At 36.1% G+C, this 18,325-nt stretch overlaps 1 protein-coding gene across 3 annotated transcripts in view; it reads left to right on the forward strand.

Moving 5' to 3' along the window:
- The window catches only part of KIDINS220 (kinase D interacting substrate 220), an 80,591-nt gene that overhangs the window by 56,791 nt on the left and 5,475 nt on the right, over positions 1-18,325 (forward strand). Inside the window, exons 23-29 of one of the 3 annotated variants that reach the window (XM_055810217.1) lie at positions 14-192; positions 1,522-1,748; positions 6,388-6,498; positions 7,391-7,447; positions 13,769-13,915; positions 16,287-16,385; positions 17,512-17,760. In XM_055810217.1, coding sequence (XP_055666192.1) covers positions 14-192; positions 1,522-1,748; positions 6,388-6,498; positions 7,391-7,447; positions 13,769-13,915; positions 16,287-16,385; positions 17,512-17,760 — 1,069 coding nt within the window. The remainder of the gene's footprint in view (positions 1-13; positions 193-1,521; positions 1,749-6,387; positions 6,499-7,390; positions 7,448-13,768; positions 13,916-16,286; positions 16,386-17,511; positions 17,761-18,325) is intronic. The other 2 variants (XM_055810218.1, XM_055810220.1) reach the window with 2 other exon arrangements.

The raw sequence follows: 18,325 nt of genomic DNA on the forward strand, positions 1-18,325 counted from the left end.
TTTCCCACCCCAGAATTTCAAAGAATATTCCTACAACTAAAGATGTTGAACCTCTACTTGAAATTGATGGAGATATACGGAATTTTGAAGTATTTTTATCTTCGCGAACACCTGTTCTTGTTGCACGTGATGTAAGAACCTTTTTGCCATGCACTGTGAACTTAGATCCCAAGCTACGAGAAATCATTGCAGGTGAGTGTGCTTTCAATTAAATGGCAAATGGCAATTGTATTATTTAGTTTCATTTTAGGTAAGGCTACTTTGCATGTTTGCAAATGTTTGATGTTGTTCATGAAATGAGACCTTCAGATTGTCTGATTTGACTTCAGTAACAGGCCATTCAGTTTCACTGAGTAGCTTTACTGTAAAGGCCAGATCATACTAGACTAAAGATTCTCTTCTGGAGGGGGCACTCCACTGTTCTTGATTAGAAGATTGCTTTAGCAAATGGAGGAAACCAATACACGTAATGATGTTTTAGTAGTAGAGATGCAAGTTGATTTCCACATCTTTGTTAACAATTTTGAGTAGTGTCAGTAAGATCCTGTAGGACTGAAGCCAGTGAAACAAAGTGGAACATCTCCTTTTAATGTACACCCCATTAGATACCTGTGCAGTTGGTACCCGTGAGTTACTTTTTAGTATGCTATGACACTTAAATTCATCCTAGGGCAAACGTTGTTTATTGTGTGGTGGTTGTTATGCAGTTATCTTTACTTGCTTGTAGTCTCAGGTTCAGGTACGTTCTGTTCTGCAAACTCCACTCAAACGTTCTGACTGCTTACTGCGGCTGTGGATGCATGTGATGCATGGTATGGCGCTTCTTGTCCAGTCTTAGGCTATTGGCACTGGAGTAAGGCTAAGGCATGTTAACATTTCCGCCTATTAAGAGACACTAAAGCTATGAAGAAAACCTGAACTTTAAATTTAAAATAGGATCCTTATGAGTCTTTGGTGTGACAGTCGGTATTCTAAGTAGAAACTGAATTCAGGTATTAATAGTTCTCTTTGCTTGTCTTTTCTGTCGTGACACTTCAGTCCTCAACTGGAATCCTATTTGTTCTTTCTTTTTTCCAACTTCCTTCGCTGTACTTGAAAGCTGCAGTGGGATGGCCTAACTTTGTTCACAAGCTCCATTCCATTAATCTCTTCAGAAACAATACAGGTCTGACTTACCACATCAGACAAGCTTACCGTCGGAGACATGCTTGGCATGATGTATTCTTGCATTTCTTCCCATTTGGGTTGGGATTTGTAACTTGTCCTCTCTCAGGAAAATATTTGGAGTACATTTAATATGCCTGTGTAAATCTATGCAATAAGTTGTCCTAACTCTCCTAAAGACTCCTGTGTAGATGGGATCCTCAAGAAAAATCAACTGAATGCAGAAGAAAGTGACATTGGACATTCTACTTGATGAGTTCTGATTGGAATTAAGTACACAAAGATTTACTTTAATAGGCAAAAAAATCAAAACTTTTTCAAATACTTCAAGCAAAATTTTGTTCTTATATTTTTCAGATGTTCGTGCTGCAAGAGATCAAATGAATATTGGAGGACTTCCTTATCCCACGTTGCCTTTACATGAGGCACCTGCTAGAGCAACATCTCTGTTCAGTCAGCCTTCATCGGCTTGCTCTTCTACAACCTCTTTCAATGGACCTTTCAATAGTGGAGTTTTATCACCACAACCTCATAGCAGTTACTATAGTGGTATGACAGGACCTCAACATCCGTTTTACAATCGGGTAAATAATCGAGAACCAATTAACATTCTTCTGATGTAATCTCGTAATACCGCAGATGTGATCTATAAAATATTGAAAGATCCATTCAAGTCTTAATTAGGGATGAAGAAAAGTCCAAAAGTTGGTAAATTTCACGCTACTGTTCAGTCACTGTAGTCTGGGTAAATTACATCAGAAAAACAAATTACACAGTGAGGGGAAAAGGTCAAATGATTTTGAGACACTGCTCAATAGTAGGATGTTGCAGGGTTGGGTTTTTTTATTTTTGTGTAGTAAACTGTACTCAGTCATTCATATACTTGCTTATGGACTTTGGAAGGGATCCTGGCTTTTTCTTGGTGACTTTGGTTAACACATACAGAAATTCATGTGGGGAGCTACATCACAAGAATATTGTCTGTCTTCCTTTTTGTCTCTTTTTAAAGTTGTTCTGGGATCTTTTCCCTAAACCAGTGTTGCACTAGTTTTATGCAGTTTACGTTAATTCCTTTGAACATACATTTTTGACCTATTTGCGGGCCTCGGAAAACACAGTCCTGGGCATGGCTCACTTGAAAATTGAATGAAGCACTTTACTGTGTAGTTGGATCAAGTTTAAACTTTCTGTTTATGTGGTATGTATTCAGTATTTTTAAACGTTATTTTTTACTTTTTTTTTTTCTGTGCTACTATAAGCGGGGGGGGAAAGTAGGAAGTTGATAGAAGTCACAGCTTACTTCTATATACAGGAAACGGCCTCAACTTTAAGTAGACTTGACTGTAGGGAAATGTTTAAGCTAATAAGGTGGAAAGAAAATTGAGATATTCCTAAATTGAAGTTTGTTAACCAAGGCAGAAAAGAGTGCATGTAGCACAGAACTTCTTCAGTTATCTGTTCTGAAATTATTCTTATATACCCTCAATATGGGGACAATGTACTGGTTTGTTGAAAGTAACTTGAAGTGACACATACTTTGAAGTAGTCCAACAATGGTAATTGCTTGTCACGTGAATCTTTGTGCTGATAACTAGCTCAGCTTTGTTAAGGTAGGTGTTTAATTGGAAGCCCTGTTTTTGTGTCTGTGTTACTGTACATGACAAGGCTTAAAGTATGGGTGATACATAGTTGAAACTTGTATGGTTTTTTGGCTCTAATAAGCATTACAGAAGCAATTATTGGTGAGTCATAACCTGTTCTTACAATCGGTTTATTTGTCCATTTATATTGAATGCATACATAGGCTTACAGGCATGCTTACTTTTTTGCCTGCTGAAGACTAAAATACTTTTTGGTTTGGCCTTTCTCTCTGGAATTTTATGCTGCCTTTCTAAGGTATAATTAGGTTTAGTGCTTCACACTTTCGAATATTGGCAGAGTTATCTATGTTCATTACTTTGGAGTCATAAAGGTACTCTTGAACACCACATACTAAGATAAGTAAGGAGAACAGTATGATAGTAGAAAATATATACTGAAAGGCTGTTTCCTTCAGCATTTTTAATTGTATTTCACTTTTCAAGTTTTTGTAAAACTGATGTTTAAAAAGCAGAACAGCAACTGAAGAATAGGCTCTCCCCAGTAGGAGTTTCTGGGAGAGGTTTGGATACCTGTGTGACACAGCACAAGGGGTTCAAATGCTTCTGTGGAAATGCCTGAATTTTATGCAAAAAGCCTTAAGTTCTTGAGATAGATGCCTTATTCAGACCAGTAAATGGATCCTGTCCTGTTGTCTTTCAGCATTCATTTGTGCTTTAAAAAAAAGCCTTTGAGCTGGTGGGGGGAAAACTCTTTACTTTTAGGAAATATAATTTTTTTTATTATGCTTTTTTCTTTAATGCTCCTGTGTTATGGACTTTGAACTTCCAGTGGCATAATCTATTCGGTTTTTGTTTAGAACCCCATTGTCCCTCTGTATAGCTGTAAAGAGAAGATTATAGTCCCATTTAGCAGCTCTTAAACTTGGTGCTTTGGCTCTCAGTATTGGGCTGTACTAGATGTGTACATTTTACCACTGTCTAATGGCCTGGTTACAAGTTGGATTCAAATTCAGGTTCTCAAAATCGCTGCTGTCCTGGATGGTTGTGGAGATCATGTTTCTTATGGGGAAGGTCAGAGCAGTAGGCAAGTCTAAATGGGATTTCCTGAGTGGGAACTAGAAATTATGGTACACAAAGACTTTTTTTTTTTTTTACAAAGGGGAGCAAATTCTTTGATATCTTGGAAAAATAATGAACATCATGCTTATGCTTCAGAGGCTGTCTGCAGACTTGGAGAACAGCTCCACAATAGTTTATGCCCAACATCTATTTATATTGACCTCATGTTGTCATGGTGTCTCTATTACTATACTTCAAATGAAGATTGAGTCTGTAGAATTCAAGCCTATATCAGAGAATTAATCCCATGTTTGGGAAGCAGTGGAGTAGCTGAAGTGGGCTCAAGGCGTAATTAGAAATTATGAAAGAATTGTGGGATAGTTGCCTTATTGGACAAATTTTTTTCATTGCTTTGTAGTTTGATGACTTGCAACCAACAAACAGGTGCTCGCTATGTGTTTCAGAGGGCAGTCTTTGTAGTGAGAGCTAGGCATTTGGATGCAGTGTGATCATTAAGCATTTCGTGCTTGGGGGTTTTCCACGTGGTTTAAGTTGTTAGTGGAAAACTGAGGCATTAAATTACTCTAAAAATAACATTAACTTTTTTTTTTAAAGAGAGTTTAATTTCTAGAAAACACAGTGGAATCTGTGCCTTATGACAGGGAAATAATTTTAAATCGGCGAATTTTCTGAATCATCCTATAGTAATCAATAAATGGTAACACAAAGGCTAGGTATTGGTTCTCCTGCCTACTTAAAACCAACCAAACTTTTCCCATTTAGACTATGGTTACACTGCATATTATGTAATGCTATATGTTGGAAGAACATATGAAATTTTTGTGGTAACTGTGTGAAAGGCTGAGCAGAAGATTACCTCTGGCAGCTAAGACTATGGAACTATTTGTATTTTTCGTAAATCACTCAAAGTTTTAGTATATGCCATGTAAGTAAGTGATGCGTGCAGGAATTAAACTTGCATTTCTCAGTTAATTTACAGCTGCTTCTGAATGCAGAGGTTTTTTAGACCTTATTGACAAATCCAAAGTGGAATATTTCAGCAGATTTTACTCCTCCCTCATAGACTTGCCCTTGAGTCATAAAATTATTAACTATATACTGAATTTGGTGCAGTAGACTTACCAGAATCTTGTCATGTGCAGAAACACAAACCAAATACATTCCATTTTGTTAAATAGCTGAATAATACAATTTTGAAAATACTATATATAGAAACATCAGAAAGCTGTAATACAGCCATTGTTTTGAGATTTGTAGGTTGTCTTTTTGTAAGAACTGGGTAATGAGTTGAAAGCAATGAGCGCTATAATTCTGCTCTTCCTAAAGTCTAAAGACTCTCTTGTTTTCCAGTACATTGCCTTAAAAGAGAAGTGATAACAAAATGAAAAGCTTCATTTCAAAACCTAACTCAAATTCACACATAGGTCAAAACAAAATTTCATTGTATTTGAAAAGAATTTTACTTTTTAACTGCATTACCACTTGTGGGGTTCATGACTCAGACGCATGCTCATACACACACGCACGCGCACACACGTTTCATTGCATGCCAGTGGGTAGTGTGTGAATTTCAGGAAAAGTGTTTATATACTTGATTTTAGCACTTGAAAGGTGGGAGCATATGGAGTCATCTGTTAAAATGGAAGTGTATTTGTAATTTTGAGATCTCTATAGCTTCTAGAAGTGACTTGTTAAAAGTCAGGGTTCTTATTTGGACCCTTTACACTGATGTGCTGATAAGACTTTTGGAAACTTGGGTAGTGTTTGTTTTCTTGAAATCTGTTAGTAAAAAGGGATAAAAATGAACCTGGTGATAAAAGTAGTGATTAGTGTTAACTGATATTTCTGGGGAAAAAGAACTATTTCTGTTTTAAAAAAATGGTTTTTATATTTGTTTTATAATAATTAACATTGTCCTTCCTTTAAAATTGTATTTGTATTGAACAACATGCATCAACGTATTTCCTGCAAAACAAAGCTCAAATACTGTCTGCTATAAAAATCTATTTATAGATTCATAAAATCTAGTATTTGTGGAAGCCTTCAGATTGGTTACCACAAATATGGGAAGTTCTAGTGATGCTATTATGTATCACACTTTTTTTTTTTTTTTTTACAATTGTCTTGGGGGTATTATGAATCATTCTAAGTTTTATTGAGCATCTGATTTTGAGTTTAGCAGGTCAGAGTGGAATTATCTGAATTACCCTGAAATTCTCATTTTCCCATATTCAAAACAGATGTTGGAGTGTAGCTACCAAAACCACTCCAACTCTGTTCCTCCAGAAAACCATGCCAGAGCACCTATTTGCTCTGGGGAGGGTAGAAGGGGGTCAGTTGCTGAGGGATTTTGAAGACCTCACTCCAGAGCTTTTGATTGAATTCTGTTCAATGCAAAAAATAAAGCTATTAGTAATTGTTATTTTCACTTTATTAAACTGAACTAGAGGATGTGTTTTGTTGAAATAATTTTTATTTTATTACTACATTTTGATTTGTGTAATTGTTTGTCCCTTTTTTGTTACATTTTTTTTTTCCATAGCCATTCTTTGCCCCATATCTTTACATGCCAAGGTATTACCCTGGCAGTTCTCATCTCATCTCACGTCCACCACTAAAAACGAGTTTGTCCAGAGATCAGAACAATGGCCTAGTAAGTATTTTGAAGGATAATTCAAATACTAACCTAGACAATAAATATAGTGAGTAATGAAAAATTAAGATTATTAATGATGTTTTACTATTAGACAAGTACAAGCTCTTTATTATAAATATTTTAAGCAAAGGTGTTGTTAACATGTAATGTAAAATGTATTTTGTTTTATCTTTAGAAGTTCCTTACAGAGGAAAACCAATTCTAACATCCAAATATTGAGGTTAGAGGAGTATGACCTGTAATACTGGCAGGAAAATAATTTAATGAAAATGCCAACTGTACTATAGTAAATAAAGTGATGTAGTGTAATATTTTAAGAGAAAGACAGCTACTTGTATGTTTGTGTTAATATTTTTTTAATAACACAAATTCTGTGACATGTCTGGAGAATATAGAATGACATCCTTTAATATTAGAAATTGGAAGGCCTTAATAAAAAGTTAAAAGGAATGTTTTAAATATTTAAGTAAAACAAAATACATTTTATCTTAAGTATGCATCAGTTGTAGCTTGGTTTTGCAAGTACATATAATTCAACATTACCCATTGAAAAGGAAATATGAGCAGACTTTTCTAGCTTCCTGTAGAATAATAAAATTCCTATTTAACAGTATTTATTTTACTGACAGATGGCTGCTCAAATGAAATTAAGAACTAAGGAAAGCTAAAAATGTAAAAGCCTCACTTGTCAGTCACTTTAATTCTAGGATATTGATACAATGAACAGAGCTATTAAAAGGTGGTAAAATCTTTAATCACTTAAAGAAAACAAATATGTTTCTGTTGAATTATGTATTATTGCGAGATCGTTCTCATTCACTGTTTACTTCATATTTTCTGTTGAGCCCTTGATCATTTTACCCAAACCATAATATTTTGTTGTTGTTAGGATGTTATCAAGGAAGATGCTGATGAGGGGCTTCCTTCACCCACAGACCCCTCAATGGTAAATGAGTAGTCATGTGGTGTGGAAATTTTAGCATCTCATTGCTTTTTCAGCAGTAATGAGTCTGCATTAATCATAACTGCAGTTCACTAACACTGCATCAGTGGCTTTGGTGGGCAAATAGAGTAGTTGAAAACTAATGTAGTTTGTGAATGAATTTAAGAGCTAATGTTTCACTTAAAAGATGTATTATATTTTTCCCTGTAGTTTTCCCCTTACTTTTCTCAGTAGCTATGGTGAGCTTTCAGTAAAGAGAGTGTTGTGGTAGTTAAACAGTGACGAATGACAGCTGGTCATTCACCACTTAGATTTTAGAATGAAATAACTGTGGTTTTTCTGCTTTAGTCAGCTCTCCCACCTGATCCCTGCTTGTTTAGTTGGTGACATAAAGCTATTGCAGTTAATACAGTATAATGCAACTACAGATAGCAATCTTAAAAAGTAATAATTGTTGATCATAAGCTTATTCATGAGTCAGAATGCTAACATCTACCTTTTTCATTACTTCATTTTATTCTAAGTGGTATCTGTTTTAACTCTTAATTGTGAGTATTGATGGAAAATCATTATGTATTACCAAAACAAAGAGGTTAATATGATTGTCATCATTCTCTTAATACTTTCTGCCAATAGTTGTTGGCAACAGTTATAGTTTGATCCCAGTTATTTTTTCTTCTAGTAAATAATTGGAAAAAATGTCTTTCCATTGTTGTGCAATGGAGAAGAACCCACACATATTCCAGAACTGTATTTAACTGCACATAACTTTCACTGAGCACCCATGTACAGGCAATGCAATGCAAAGTGTACCCTAAAGTGCTCAGTCCCAGGTCGTTAGCTACGTTGTGTGAAGGGACAACTTTAGAGTAAGTTTTCCTTGTAGTATATTTTCGGTGATGTTGAAGTCTTCCCTGTGTTTGATTCGTTATCTTGGTACCCCATTCTCTTCCTACTCCTTTGCAGCTTGTCAGTGCAAGGAGAAAAAGCAAGGACTTTTGAGGAAGTAGTAGAGTGATGTCTAAAGTATGTGTGCATCTGTGAGCGTGAGAAGGGATACAGGGCTGGAAAAGTGGGATTTAGTCTCAGAACAAAGTAGTGAATGAGCTCCAGCAGCAGACCTGGACCTGGTTGCTCCTCGTGCTTGCTGATGTGAGTGTGTATTTTAAGCACATATAGGCTGCAGTTTCAGGCAGCAATTCAAGAGACTCGTGCAAGTTGTGTAGTCTGTTGGCTGTAGGTAAGAAAATACAGGGGTTAAACTTTAAAAATAAACTTTCTTTGAAATAATGATAATGAAGGATTTTATTAAATCTGGTTTTGAGTTTAATTTATACTACTGTCAGTCTATGGAGTACAGCACATCAGATCATACAGTTTTCAAAGACATAACAGTATTTAACCTACAGTGTAAATATAAAATTTTGAATTTTTGAAAATCTCTTGGGTAGTTGACAAGGATGTTGTGTGGGTATGTTATTTTGTGTGCCTGACAGGGTGCCTCATCAGGGTTTCATCTATTCTGAAAACACTTCTTTTGTAGACTTGATTGAAATTTCTGTGAAAGGAACAGTATTATACTTGGTTTATGTACTGCAATTATCCATAGGTGATGGGTACAATAATTTCATCCAGCTGTTTAGGTAGTTCTTAATTGATGGGTCATTGCTAGTTGATAAAAGATACAGCTTTTACTTATTAAATGGATTGGTGCATGCAAAGTAATGAAGTAAACTAAAAAACTGTACGAAGTAGTTAATGAACACCAAGATGTGTGATTGGTTCAGTGATTGAAAACAAGAGGAGTGTGTAGAATCAAAATTGTCATTCATGCAAAACTGGCAAGGAGCCAGAAATGTTGTGATTTTACTTCTGTGTAAAATAGAGAATAATCATTGTTTTGAATGTTCAGGTCTTACTGGGCAAAAAAAAAAAAAGTTTCATGAGGAGTGTCTTTTTTTTTTTTCCCATATGTATGGATCATCATTGCTATTCATTGCATGAGTTGACAGAGCTGCGTTGAGGATGTTACATGATCTAGTTAAGGCCTTGCCATCATTGTCAGTGAGATATTTGAGTTGACTGAGTTCTGAAATTTCAGATCCTAATCATTAGTCTTGTAAAGTCTGTGTAAGTCTAGATTAACTTAGTGGAAATCAGAAATATTTTGAGAGCAGTTATCGCTTCTGCCACCTTCTGTATTTGGAGTCTGTTGCTGATGATAAAACTTGTCTATCTCAGACTGTAGTTTACTGTTCTTTACTGAATGGATCAAAACGTAGATGGCAAACCAGTAAGTTTACCAATACCATCTATGTTGTTGTATCGACACGAAGGTTGTTGCAAATTTTTGGGGTATCAGCTTAAATCACTAATGAAAATAGACTTAAGATGTCAACCTTTGCACATCTGTGATGGAGGCAAACACGCATTTCTGCTGACTTTACAAATGGTTATGTCTGACAGGAACTGCAAAAACTTATGTAGGGCTCTTCTGAAGAGTTTGTTGTTGGATTGCAGTGTTACCTGTGTCCGTTCATAGTATCCGTTGTTGTCTTAGATATCAAACGAGCATTAGCAGTGCTTAACTGTCATGAACTTAATTGTGTGCTTTAGTTTGCATTGTTAATTATGACTTGTTAGGATGCAGCTTGTTGCATTATTATTACCTTTTTTAATACATTTTTCATATTGCATTGAATGTATAATACCTTAAGATGTAGTATGTGTGCTTTGAACAAGAACTAACACAGCCCAGAGCACGTAGTGTAGATAAATGTACAATACTTTAAACTGTAAGTGCTTTTCAAAAGTTTGAGGATGAATGAAAATGCGTGGCATGGGAGTTTTCATATGGATTATCCAGACGCTTTTAACGTAGCACTTTTGTGCTTTGAATATTTGTTCTTAAAAGTACCACCTTCATCAGTTGCGGGGGTGGGGGTGGTTTACTTTTCTTTGGGAGGGTGTGGTTAGATAGAAGTGTTCAAAGTTATTTGAGATACATTGGTGCTGTAATGTGATCTTGAAATGGCAGGAGGATGTCTAGTTAAAAGCAGAATTTTCCATCAGAAACATAATGTAAAACCGTTACGCAAACAAAATACAGTAAGTGTTGCTTTTTTACAAGTGCGGAGTGGAGTAGTCTGCTTATAGAAAAATAGCATTTGTATAACATATATTAAATATATATTCTGAAGGTCTATCTTAAAAGTTTCATCACGTTATGAGAATATCCTGTTTCTCTCCTAACACTGATTTCCTCTGTTTACTTTAAATCATGTCATCTGTATGTTCAACCTTTCTGATGTTGCTTTAAGCTGTTGTTTCTTTTCATTCTGTTTTGTCCTTTTCTCAAAGCTGTGTAAGTCTGGGTTAAACAAAAACAGACAGGTACAGCCACTTTCTGTGAATTATTGTTCACTTGTTTCAGAGTCATTGCAGAAGCTATCATACTGGCGCTTCATGCTGGGCTGTCTGTAAACTAGTGCTCATTACTAGCCTTGAGGTTTGTTTTGACAAGCTGCTTTTAGCTTTTGCATGGCAAATACTTTGCAAATACTGTTCTCTAAGCATCTCGAACAAAACCACTAAGGCTAAAAAATGTGTCAGTTTAAGTACGGTTTTAATTCACTTACATGATGACAATATCCCTAAAGCTATTACTTTACTTATTCTTCAGAGAGTGCTTTTTGTAGAAAATGATTTGGATTAATGTGCATCTATTTCAAACAGTTCACACTTCTAACAGAAATAGTCTAAATATTTTAGTGCTTTTCCATATTACTTTATACACAGTAAGCAGAGTTTCTAAACTAACTCTTAATGCATGCAGAAAGAATGACTTGTTCTTGATTGTTAAAAAAATATTTTGATCTGAAGGAGAATTGTTAAATTGGAAGCATATTTGTAGATACATGATAGATAATGTATTTAATAGACCCAGAGAATAAAGGCAATTGCTTACACACACTGCTTAGGGATCATTTATTTTAGTAGTGCCCAGTGCCGCAATGTAATTTTTGGCTATAACATTTTCTTTTATTCTACTTGATAACCTTTCTTGCAAAAAATAATTAAGATTTGAATTATCTTAATACTTTTTCTTTATTGATGTATTATCTAACACATACCAATAGTAAATAGTGTGTTTATGGAGAAGAAAAACTCAAGGCAATTTTTTTAAAGAGGAAAAAGAGATGTACATAAAAAGAGGTATATGATAAATAGTTTATGGGTAAAGATTCTTCCTGTCATTTTCATCAGTTTGATGGTTGGATTATATCCTTACCACGATAAAAATTTTAGCTGTGCTAAAAGTCAGACTAGATTAAGACCTAAACTCCCTCCTTTATATGCCTAGTATGATAATTAATGAGGTATTGTAGACACCTAATTAGGGAGACATCGCAGAATCTGAAAAGTAACTGTCTTGTCCTCAGAAGGAATACCAAGCCCCTAAATTAGCTGTATTCCCTAGACTGTAGTGGAATTATAATGCTTAATTTTTAAACTTTAATTTAGGTAGACTAGCTACCCAGAAAATAGGGTATAACTTTTGTTTGTGTAGTGTCTGGTTGATGTCACATAAAAATATAAGTGGTCAAAGGAACAAAGGTTGGTGCCCCAGCTCTGTTTTCAGGCAAGTGTGCGAACTACTAGCTTAGGTTTTTGCATGACTTCCTGTAGTGTTCTTGAGTGAAGTTGATAGTTTGACAGTTTTAAGTTCATTTCAAGCATATCTGGCAGAGAACTTTGGGGAAATTACATGTAATAACATCTAAATCTGAAATTCAGAGTAGCTTAGGTGGGGAGCGTGCCTACCCCTCCAGATCAGGCTATCTCTGATAACAGTAAGTTAGAAATTACTCTGAAGTTAGGTAATGGGTAGTAGGCAATGGGTTTTGGATTGCTGCCTTGGAATTAATAGTTGAATAAATTCTCCTTAAATATCCTGCTTTAGATAATTCAGATATGGTTAATGCCATCCTGCATGATAATCCTTGGTTTTCACAAGCAATATATTTGGATCTATTAATTTATATGAATTCTGCAAGATTAAATAATTTGAAGTAAATAAATAAAACCGGAAGCAAGTATTGTGACTAAAAACAGTCTTCATTGCTGATTTGAGGGTCAAACTTGATTAACTGAACTCTGGATAGTCAAAATACACTTTTACATCCCAGGTGTTACACATGTGCTGATGAGCTCTGAAGCTTTAGAAGCTCTTCTGCACCTCCCAAAATGAGCTTCATTTGGTGCATGGTCTACAGTGCTGGAACCAAAATTCAATGTTTGGAAAAAGGGGGAGTGTGCAACGTCCTTCCCAGGAGGAGGTTGTACAAGATATTTCCTAGCTGATAAACTGCTTCTGATTTTGCTTTTGGGAATTTGGAATCACTAGTGTAACTGTTTAGAGCTTTGCACTTCGCTCCTACTTAATGCACAGGTCCCCATCCAGGGAGAACGTGGGCTTTTTTGAGAGCATACGGTCTTAGTATACTGACTACCTGCAGATGCATTTGTTTTCTTGTTCCACACTTTGGAATTCCCAGAAGCTGGCAACGTTAGCAGGACAACTTCTGTGTTACAGATCTGAGTTGTGAATAATTTCTACCTAAATCTGGCCAAAGTTGAAGATACGTGAAGCATTGTCATAGTATCTTGGAGAGCAGTGGTCGCTGCTCTGTGTTTCTGTACTGTGGCATACAACCCCTTGTTTGATCTTGGATAAACAGGGCTGAAGGAACCTCTGGATGTTGCTAAATTTTTCCTGTGTTGCTAAACAGATGTTGCTAAAATTGTCCAATAAATCCAAGCAATTGAGGAGTTTCATTTTAGGTCACCTTCGTATGTTACTAAACCAGGAGTTTTTAAACAGGACAGGAAAATCTAAGTTCTGCCTGCATTATTTTAAAAAAATGGGAAAAAAAACCCCCAACCAAACCCTAAACCAAACTAACTACTAAAATTAGGGGGTAACTCTTTAGTAAAGGTGCATTTGAAATTGATTAACCCTTACTTAATATTCCTGATTTTTATGTTGCTTTCCTTAAATAACATTATTTAAGAGACTTATTGTCCCACATAGGTAGGACTCAAGATACTGTGTTTTTTCTCATATAAATACCTATAATAAATGTTTCCCGATATGGAGATCTTCTGATAGTAATAAAAAAGTGCCTGTGCATTCTTATTCTCATCTCTTAGTTTTAAAAGATAGTTGAACACAGCTTGATTTGTGTTAGTGTATATTGTAAAATTCTGGGTTTACTGAGTATCTGAACAAATCTTATGAGCCCATTTTCTCACTTCTTACAGGGAGCAGGAACAGGCACAGGATCGACTGCAGGAGTATCACATGTGTCTCTGAGCACAATGAGTGTGGAAGCTGTGTGTGAGAAGCTGAAGCAGATAGATGGTCTGGACCAGAGCATGCTACCTCAGTACTCTGCAACTATAAGAAAGGTATCAGCTGAATTTCGTTAATGTATTTAGTACCTAAACATGGAGATAAACAAGGAAAAGGAAATATTTAGTTGCCTGTTTTCTTGAAAATGTTTATTGAAACACACCGAATACCAAAACAACCTGTTAACTTCTATGCCTGCTAAGTTTGGAAAACATTTTAATATGAGCATGTATTTTTCAGAGAAAATACTCTCTCTCAAAAAGGAAAAACAGACTCAGAGATATGAATGCTGATGAGACTGGTTATTTTGAGAAAAATGTTTTCAAAATTGCCACGTGTAGATGAATAGGGTTGCAAATTATATATCCAGGTAGCAACATCCCTTTTTTCCCCTCCCTGTGAGAAATTGGCACATCTCTTCTGTTGTAAATGAGTGGTGAATATGGTTCCATGTCTCTCTTGTCACAGTATTTTCTTCAGAAAAAGGCCATTGTGCATTTTTCTGTTACTGTTCTTTTCTCTGAGACATTAGCACAGAATCATTTTTGTCTTTATTACTTTTTTCATTATTCTGTGTGCTCCTTTTTGTGGTGGGTTGACCTTGGCTGGACACCAGGTGCCCACCAAACTGCTTTATCACTCCCCTCCTCAGCAGAACAGGGGAGGGAGAAAAGGAAAAACCCAAACTTGTGGGTCGAGATAAAGGTAGTTTAATAAAGCAATAGCAAAGGTCATGTGCGTGGAAGCAAAGGAAAACAAAAGAAGTTATTCTCTATTTCCCATCAGTAGGTGATGCTCGGCTGCTTCCTGGGAAGTAGGGCTTCAGTATACATACTGGTTGGCCTGGAACATAGAAGTCATAAATAAGATTTTTAATAGTAATGTAAAAATAATATAACACCCCCTCTTCCTCCTCCTTTCTTATAGCTTTTATATTTGAGCAGTTGTCATATGCTATGGAATATCTCTTTGGTCAGTTTGGGTCAGCTGCCCTGGCTATGTCCCTTCCCAAGATCTTGCCCACACCCAGCCTACTGGTGAGGGGGAGAATGCTGGAGATGCAGCCTTGGTGCTGTGCCAGCACTGCTCAGCAGCAGCCAAAACACTGGTGTGTGATCAACACCTTTCTAGCTATTAATACAAAGCACGGCGCTGTGAGGGCTGCTGTGAGGCTCAGCCAGACCCAATACATTTTTACAAAGAAAGAAGGGAAAACTGAAGGTTGTCATTAGTGAATGTTTTTGCTGAGCTCGCTTTGTCCTGGTACCTGTCATACCTTAAAAAATACAGGGAGGATGTTAATTCAAGGATTAAGAGTCAGGTTTATCATAGGAAGCTTCAGCGGTGTTGCTTAAAGCAAGAAGTAGGATGTCAGATTGCAGCTCATTAAGTGTAGCTGCAAAAAATTCCAGTTGCATCAGTGGCTCTAGAGTGCTAAAAGAATGTACTTATCAGTTACCTCTAATCAGATCCCTCTTATTTATATTCTTGCATTTCTTACTGCAAGTGATAGCATGTAAAAAAGGAGGAATGAAAATAGCTTAGCCTGATCTTTTTCCTGGTTTGATTAAGAACATCTGCTTACTGGTATATGGGAACAAAACTGTTGAGAACCCTCAGACTGAGCAGAGCTGTCAACTTGGGTCTTCCATTTGTGGCTATGTTTCTAAGACATGATGGTTCTTTTACGTTCTGTCTATCCACTGATAAACGGCATAAAAAGAAATTACTTCTCATTGTTATGTAATAAAAATGGTTTGGTATTGACTTTGGTGCTGCTATACAGCACTATATAAACACTATATAGACACGCCTAACACAAGGAATCGCCTTCCTGGAACATAGGTGGTGTTCAGGCACATCTGTCTTAATCTCCAAATGACGATGAAAATTTCAAGTCTAGTCTTTTATTCCTGATGATGGGAGGAATGTAAGCTTGTATTTATGCAGGGAAGGAACTTGATGGAGTTAGTACTGATGGTAGGTGCCTCAAGCCGTGGGTCAGATGATGCCTGGGAATTAATGTCTGATTATCTTCAGATACTTGGGTATCTGCAGTCTGTGTTCAGAGTCTGAGGAATCTAGGCAGATGAATGTGTGTGTGTGAAATTCTCTACCACTGATGTGTTGTTTCCTTATGTCTGTTCATAGAACGCAGTCATGTTGTCTTTCATACACACATTTTTGATGGGTTTAATATTATAATTTTTTTCATGACACCTAAGTTCTTGCCCATCAGCAATCATCAATACATATTATTATATAAAAACCTGTGTTTATTTTATAGGATTGTACCTAAGAGCGGTGTTGGGGAATTTCACTAGCAGTCCCCATCAATATATCCAATTTCAATTACATTTTTAGTCTGATACTGCCGTGCCGTAAGTCTCATATCGATAATTTACATTATTTAATTTTATTGCTTAGGCAAATATAAATGGCCGTGTCTTGGCTCAGTGCAACATCGATGAATTGAAAAAAGAAATGAATATGAATTTTGGTGACTGGCACCTGTTCAGGAGCATGGTAAGATTTTCTGTTCAGTATTCAGGTCTTCATAAATAAGTCTTTTTCATTATGAACCTTATCTTTTTCTCTTTCCTGTTGCCTTTCTTGTTATCATAATCTCTCAGATGACAAGTATTGTCTTAAAACATGCATGCATTTATTGTTTTGTTACTTTGTCTTTTTGTCTTGAGCACTTCAATGGAGGAATGGTTGCCTATGGATTTGCATCTTAATTAATTGTGAACTGTGAAGTTTTGCCTCCTCTTTTTGTAGGATCTGTTTTGCCTGCGTGGGTTCCCTTTTCCCTTTTTAAATTTGCCTATTTTAATGTAATTGTCAGAACTTAATTCTCTTTTGAAGCCTCTGTCCTCCTGTTAGAAGTTACTCAGTGAGTTTAAAGTCTGTTAGTGTCAGGAGGTGGACAATCAGGCTGTTAAGAGGTGCCTGGTGGCACATAATTGCATAAGCATAATTTTTAAAGAACCTTAAGCTAAAAATCAAGCCAGTGAGGTTGATCAATACAATATTTGATCGATGCATGCTTGTATAATGCGAGAATGCTGTATTACATACTATTACTGAAGCATACAGACAGATATCTGGTTTCCCCCATTTCCCTCCACCTGGTTTGAAAGTTTTACGGTGAGGGTTATGCATCACAAAGAACTGTGTTTTCTCTTAAATATTTTTAGTATATTGCCAGATTTCTCTCTGAAAATAACAGTAAAAACTGCCAAAACACTGGGAATTACCAGATGAGATTTATTGTTAGATTTAGGTTGATTAAGCTATAAAATGGAAGTGTGTGGTTTTGCTTTTAAATTTGTAATTTATCACTTATCTAGTTTTACAAGAATTTAGGTGGTTTGTGGCATATGAGTTTTTTTAAGGGTCTAAGCAGTAATAAAATTATTTTTTAAATAACAAAAAAATCTTAAAATGTGATTTGCAGTAAAGACAATGAATGCACTAGATCTCTGAACAGATTTTTCTTCACAGTTTTCCATGATCACGACCACATATGCAAGTACACTTTTACAGTTGTGAATTCCTTGTTCCTATTTTTAATAGAATTATTCTTTAACAATTTTGAGGACTTCTATTTATGTAATTACATTTATACTGTCTCTTTTTGTGTGTTAAGATACTTGAAATGAGAAATTCAGAAAATCAGGCTGTTCAGGAAGATCCTCGTGGAACAACTGAGCATGTTACCACTGCGATTCCTCATAGTGAACTTACGCGTCGTCCTGGGCACAACACCGAGTTGCCTCACACTGAGCTTACAGGTCTTTCTGGTCAAGCTCCCTACACACTTAACTTCAGCTTTGAAGAACTCAACACAATTGGTCTTGATGAAGCTCCTCCACGCCATAGTAACTTAAGTTGGCAGGTATTTGATAGACATGTATTATTCTTCTTGCTTACCTGTGTGGCAAAGGGTTTTTTCCATTCCTGGATACAGACAGGTCAAGAAATAAGTCCACTGTAATAGTTCAGGTACTTCCAGCTCTGTGTCTTGCCAAAGACCAGTTTTGCAGAGATGTAAACTCTAACCACGCTCTGTGAGTCAAAGTCTTTAGTCTTTGACATCTGAAAACTATTCATCTGTTCCAGTAATCACTCTTCCGTAGGGAAATATCAAAATCCAAGCTGTCATGCTTTTCTCATCTAGCTGAGGGCAGTGTCCTACAAGATTTCTGGTTATCATAGTATTCAGACTTTGTGTATGAAATATGTGTATGAAATATTTTAGCTATGTGCTAGCCAGATGTTATGCTATTAAGGAGATTACAGATACATTTATTGTGACTTTTTAAATAGACAACTGTAGTGCTCCGTGACATCAGAGCCTTGTCCTGATGATGCATAATCTATTCATAGACTCCAGAGCTGACATCCAGGTTACGATCAATTTTCTTCTGTGTCTTATGAAATCACCCAAAGCGTGTGATGTC

This window comes from Falco peregrinus, chromosome 7, assembly GCF_023634155.1.
Source record: "Falco peregrinus isolate bFalPer1 chromosome 7, bFalPer1.pri, whole genome shotgun sequence".
Classification (NCBI taxonomy): Eukaryota; Metazoa; Chordata; class Aves; order Falconiformes; family Falconidae; genus Falco; species Falco peregrinus.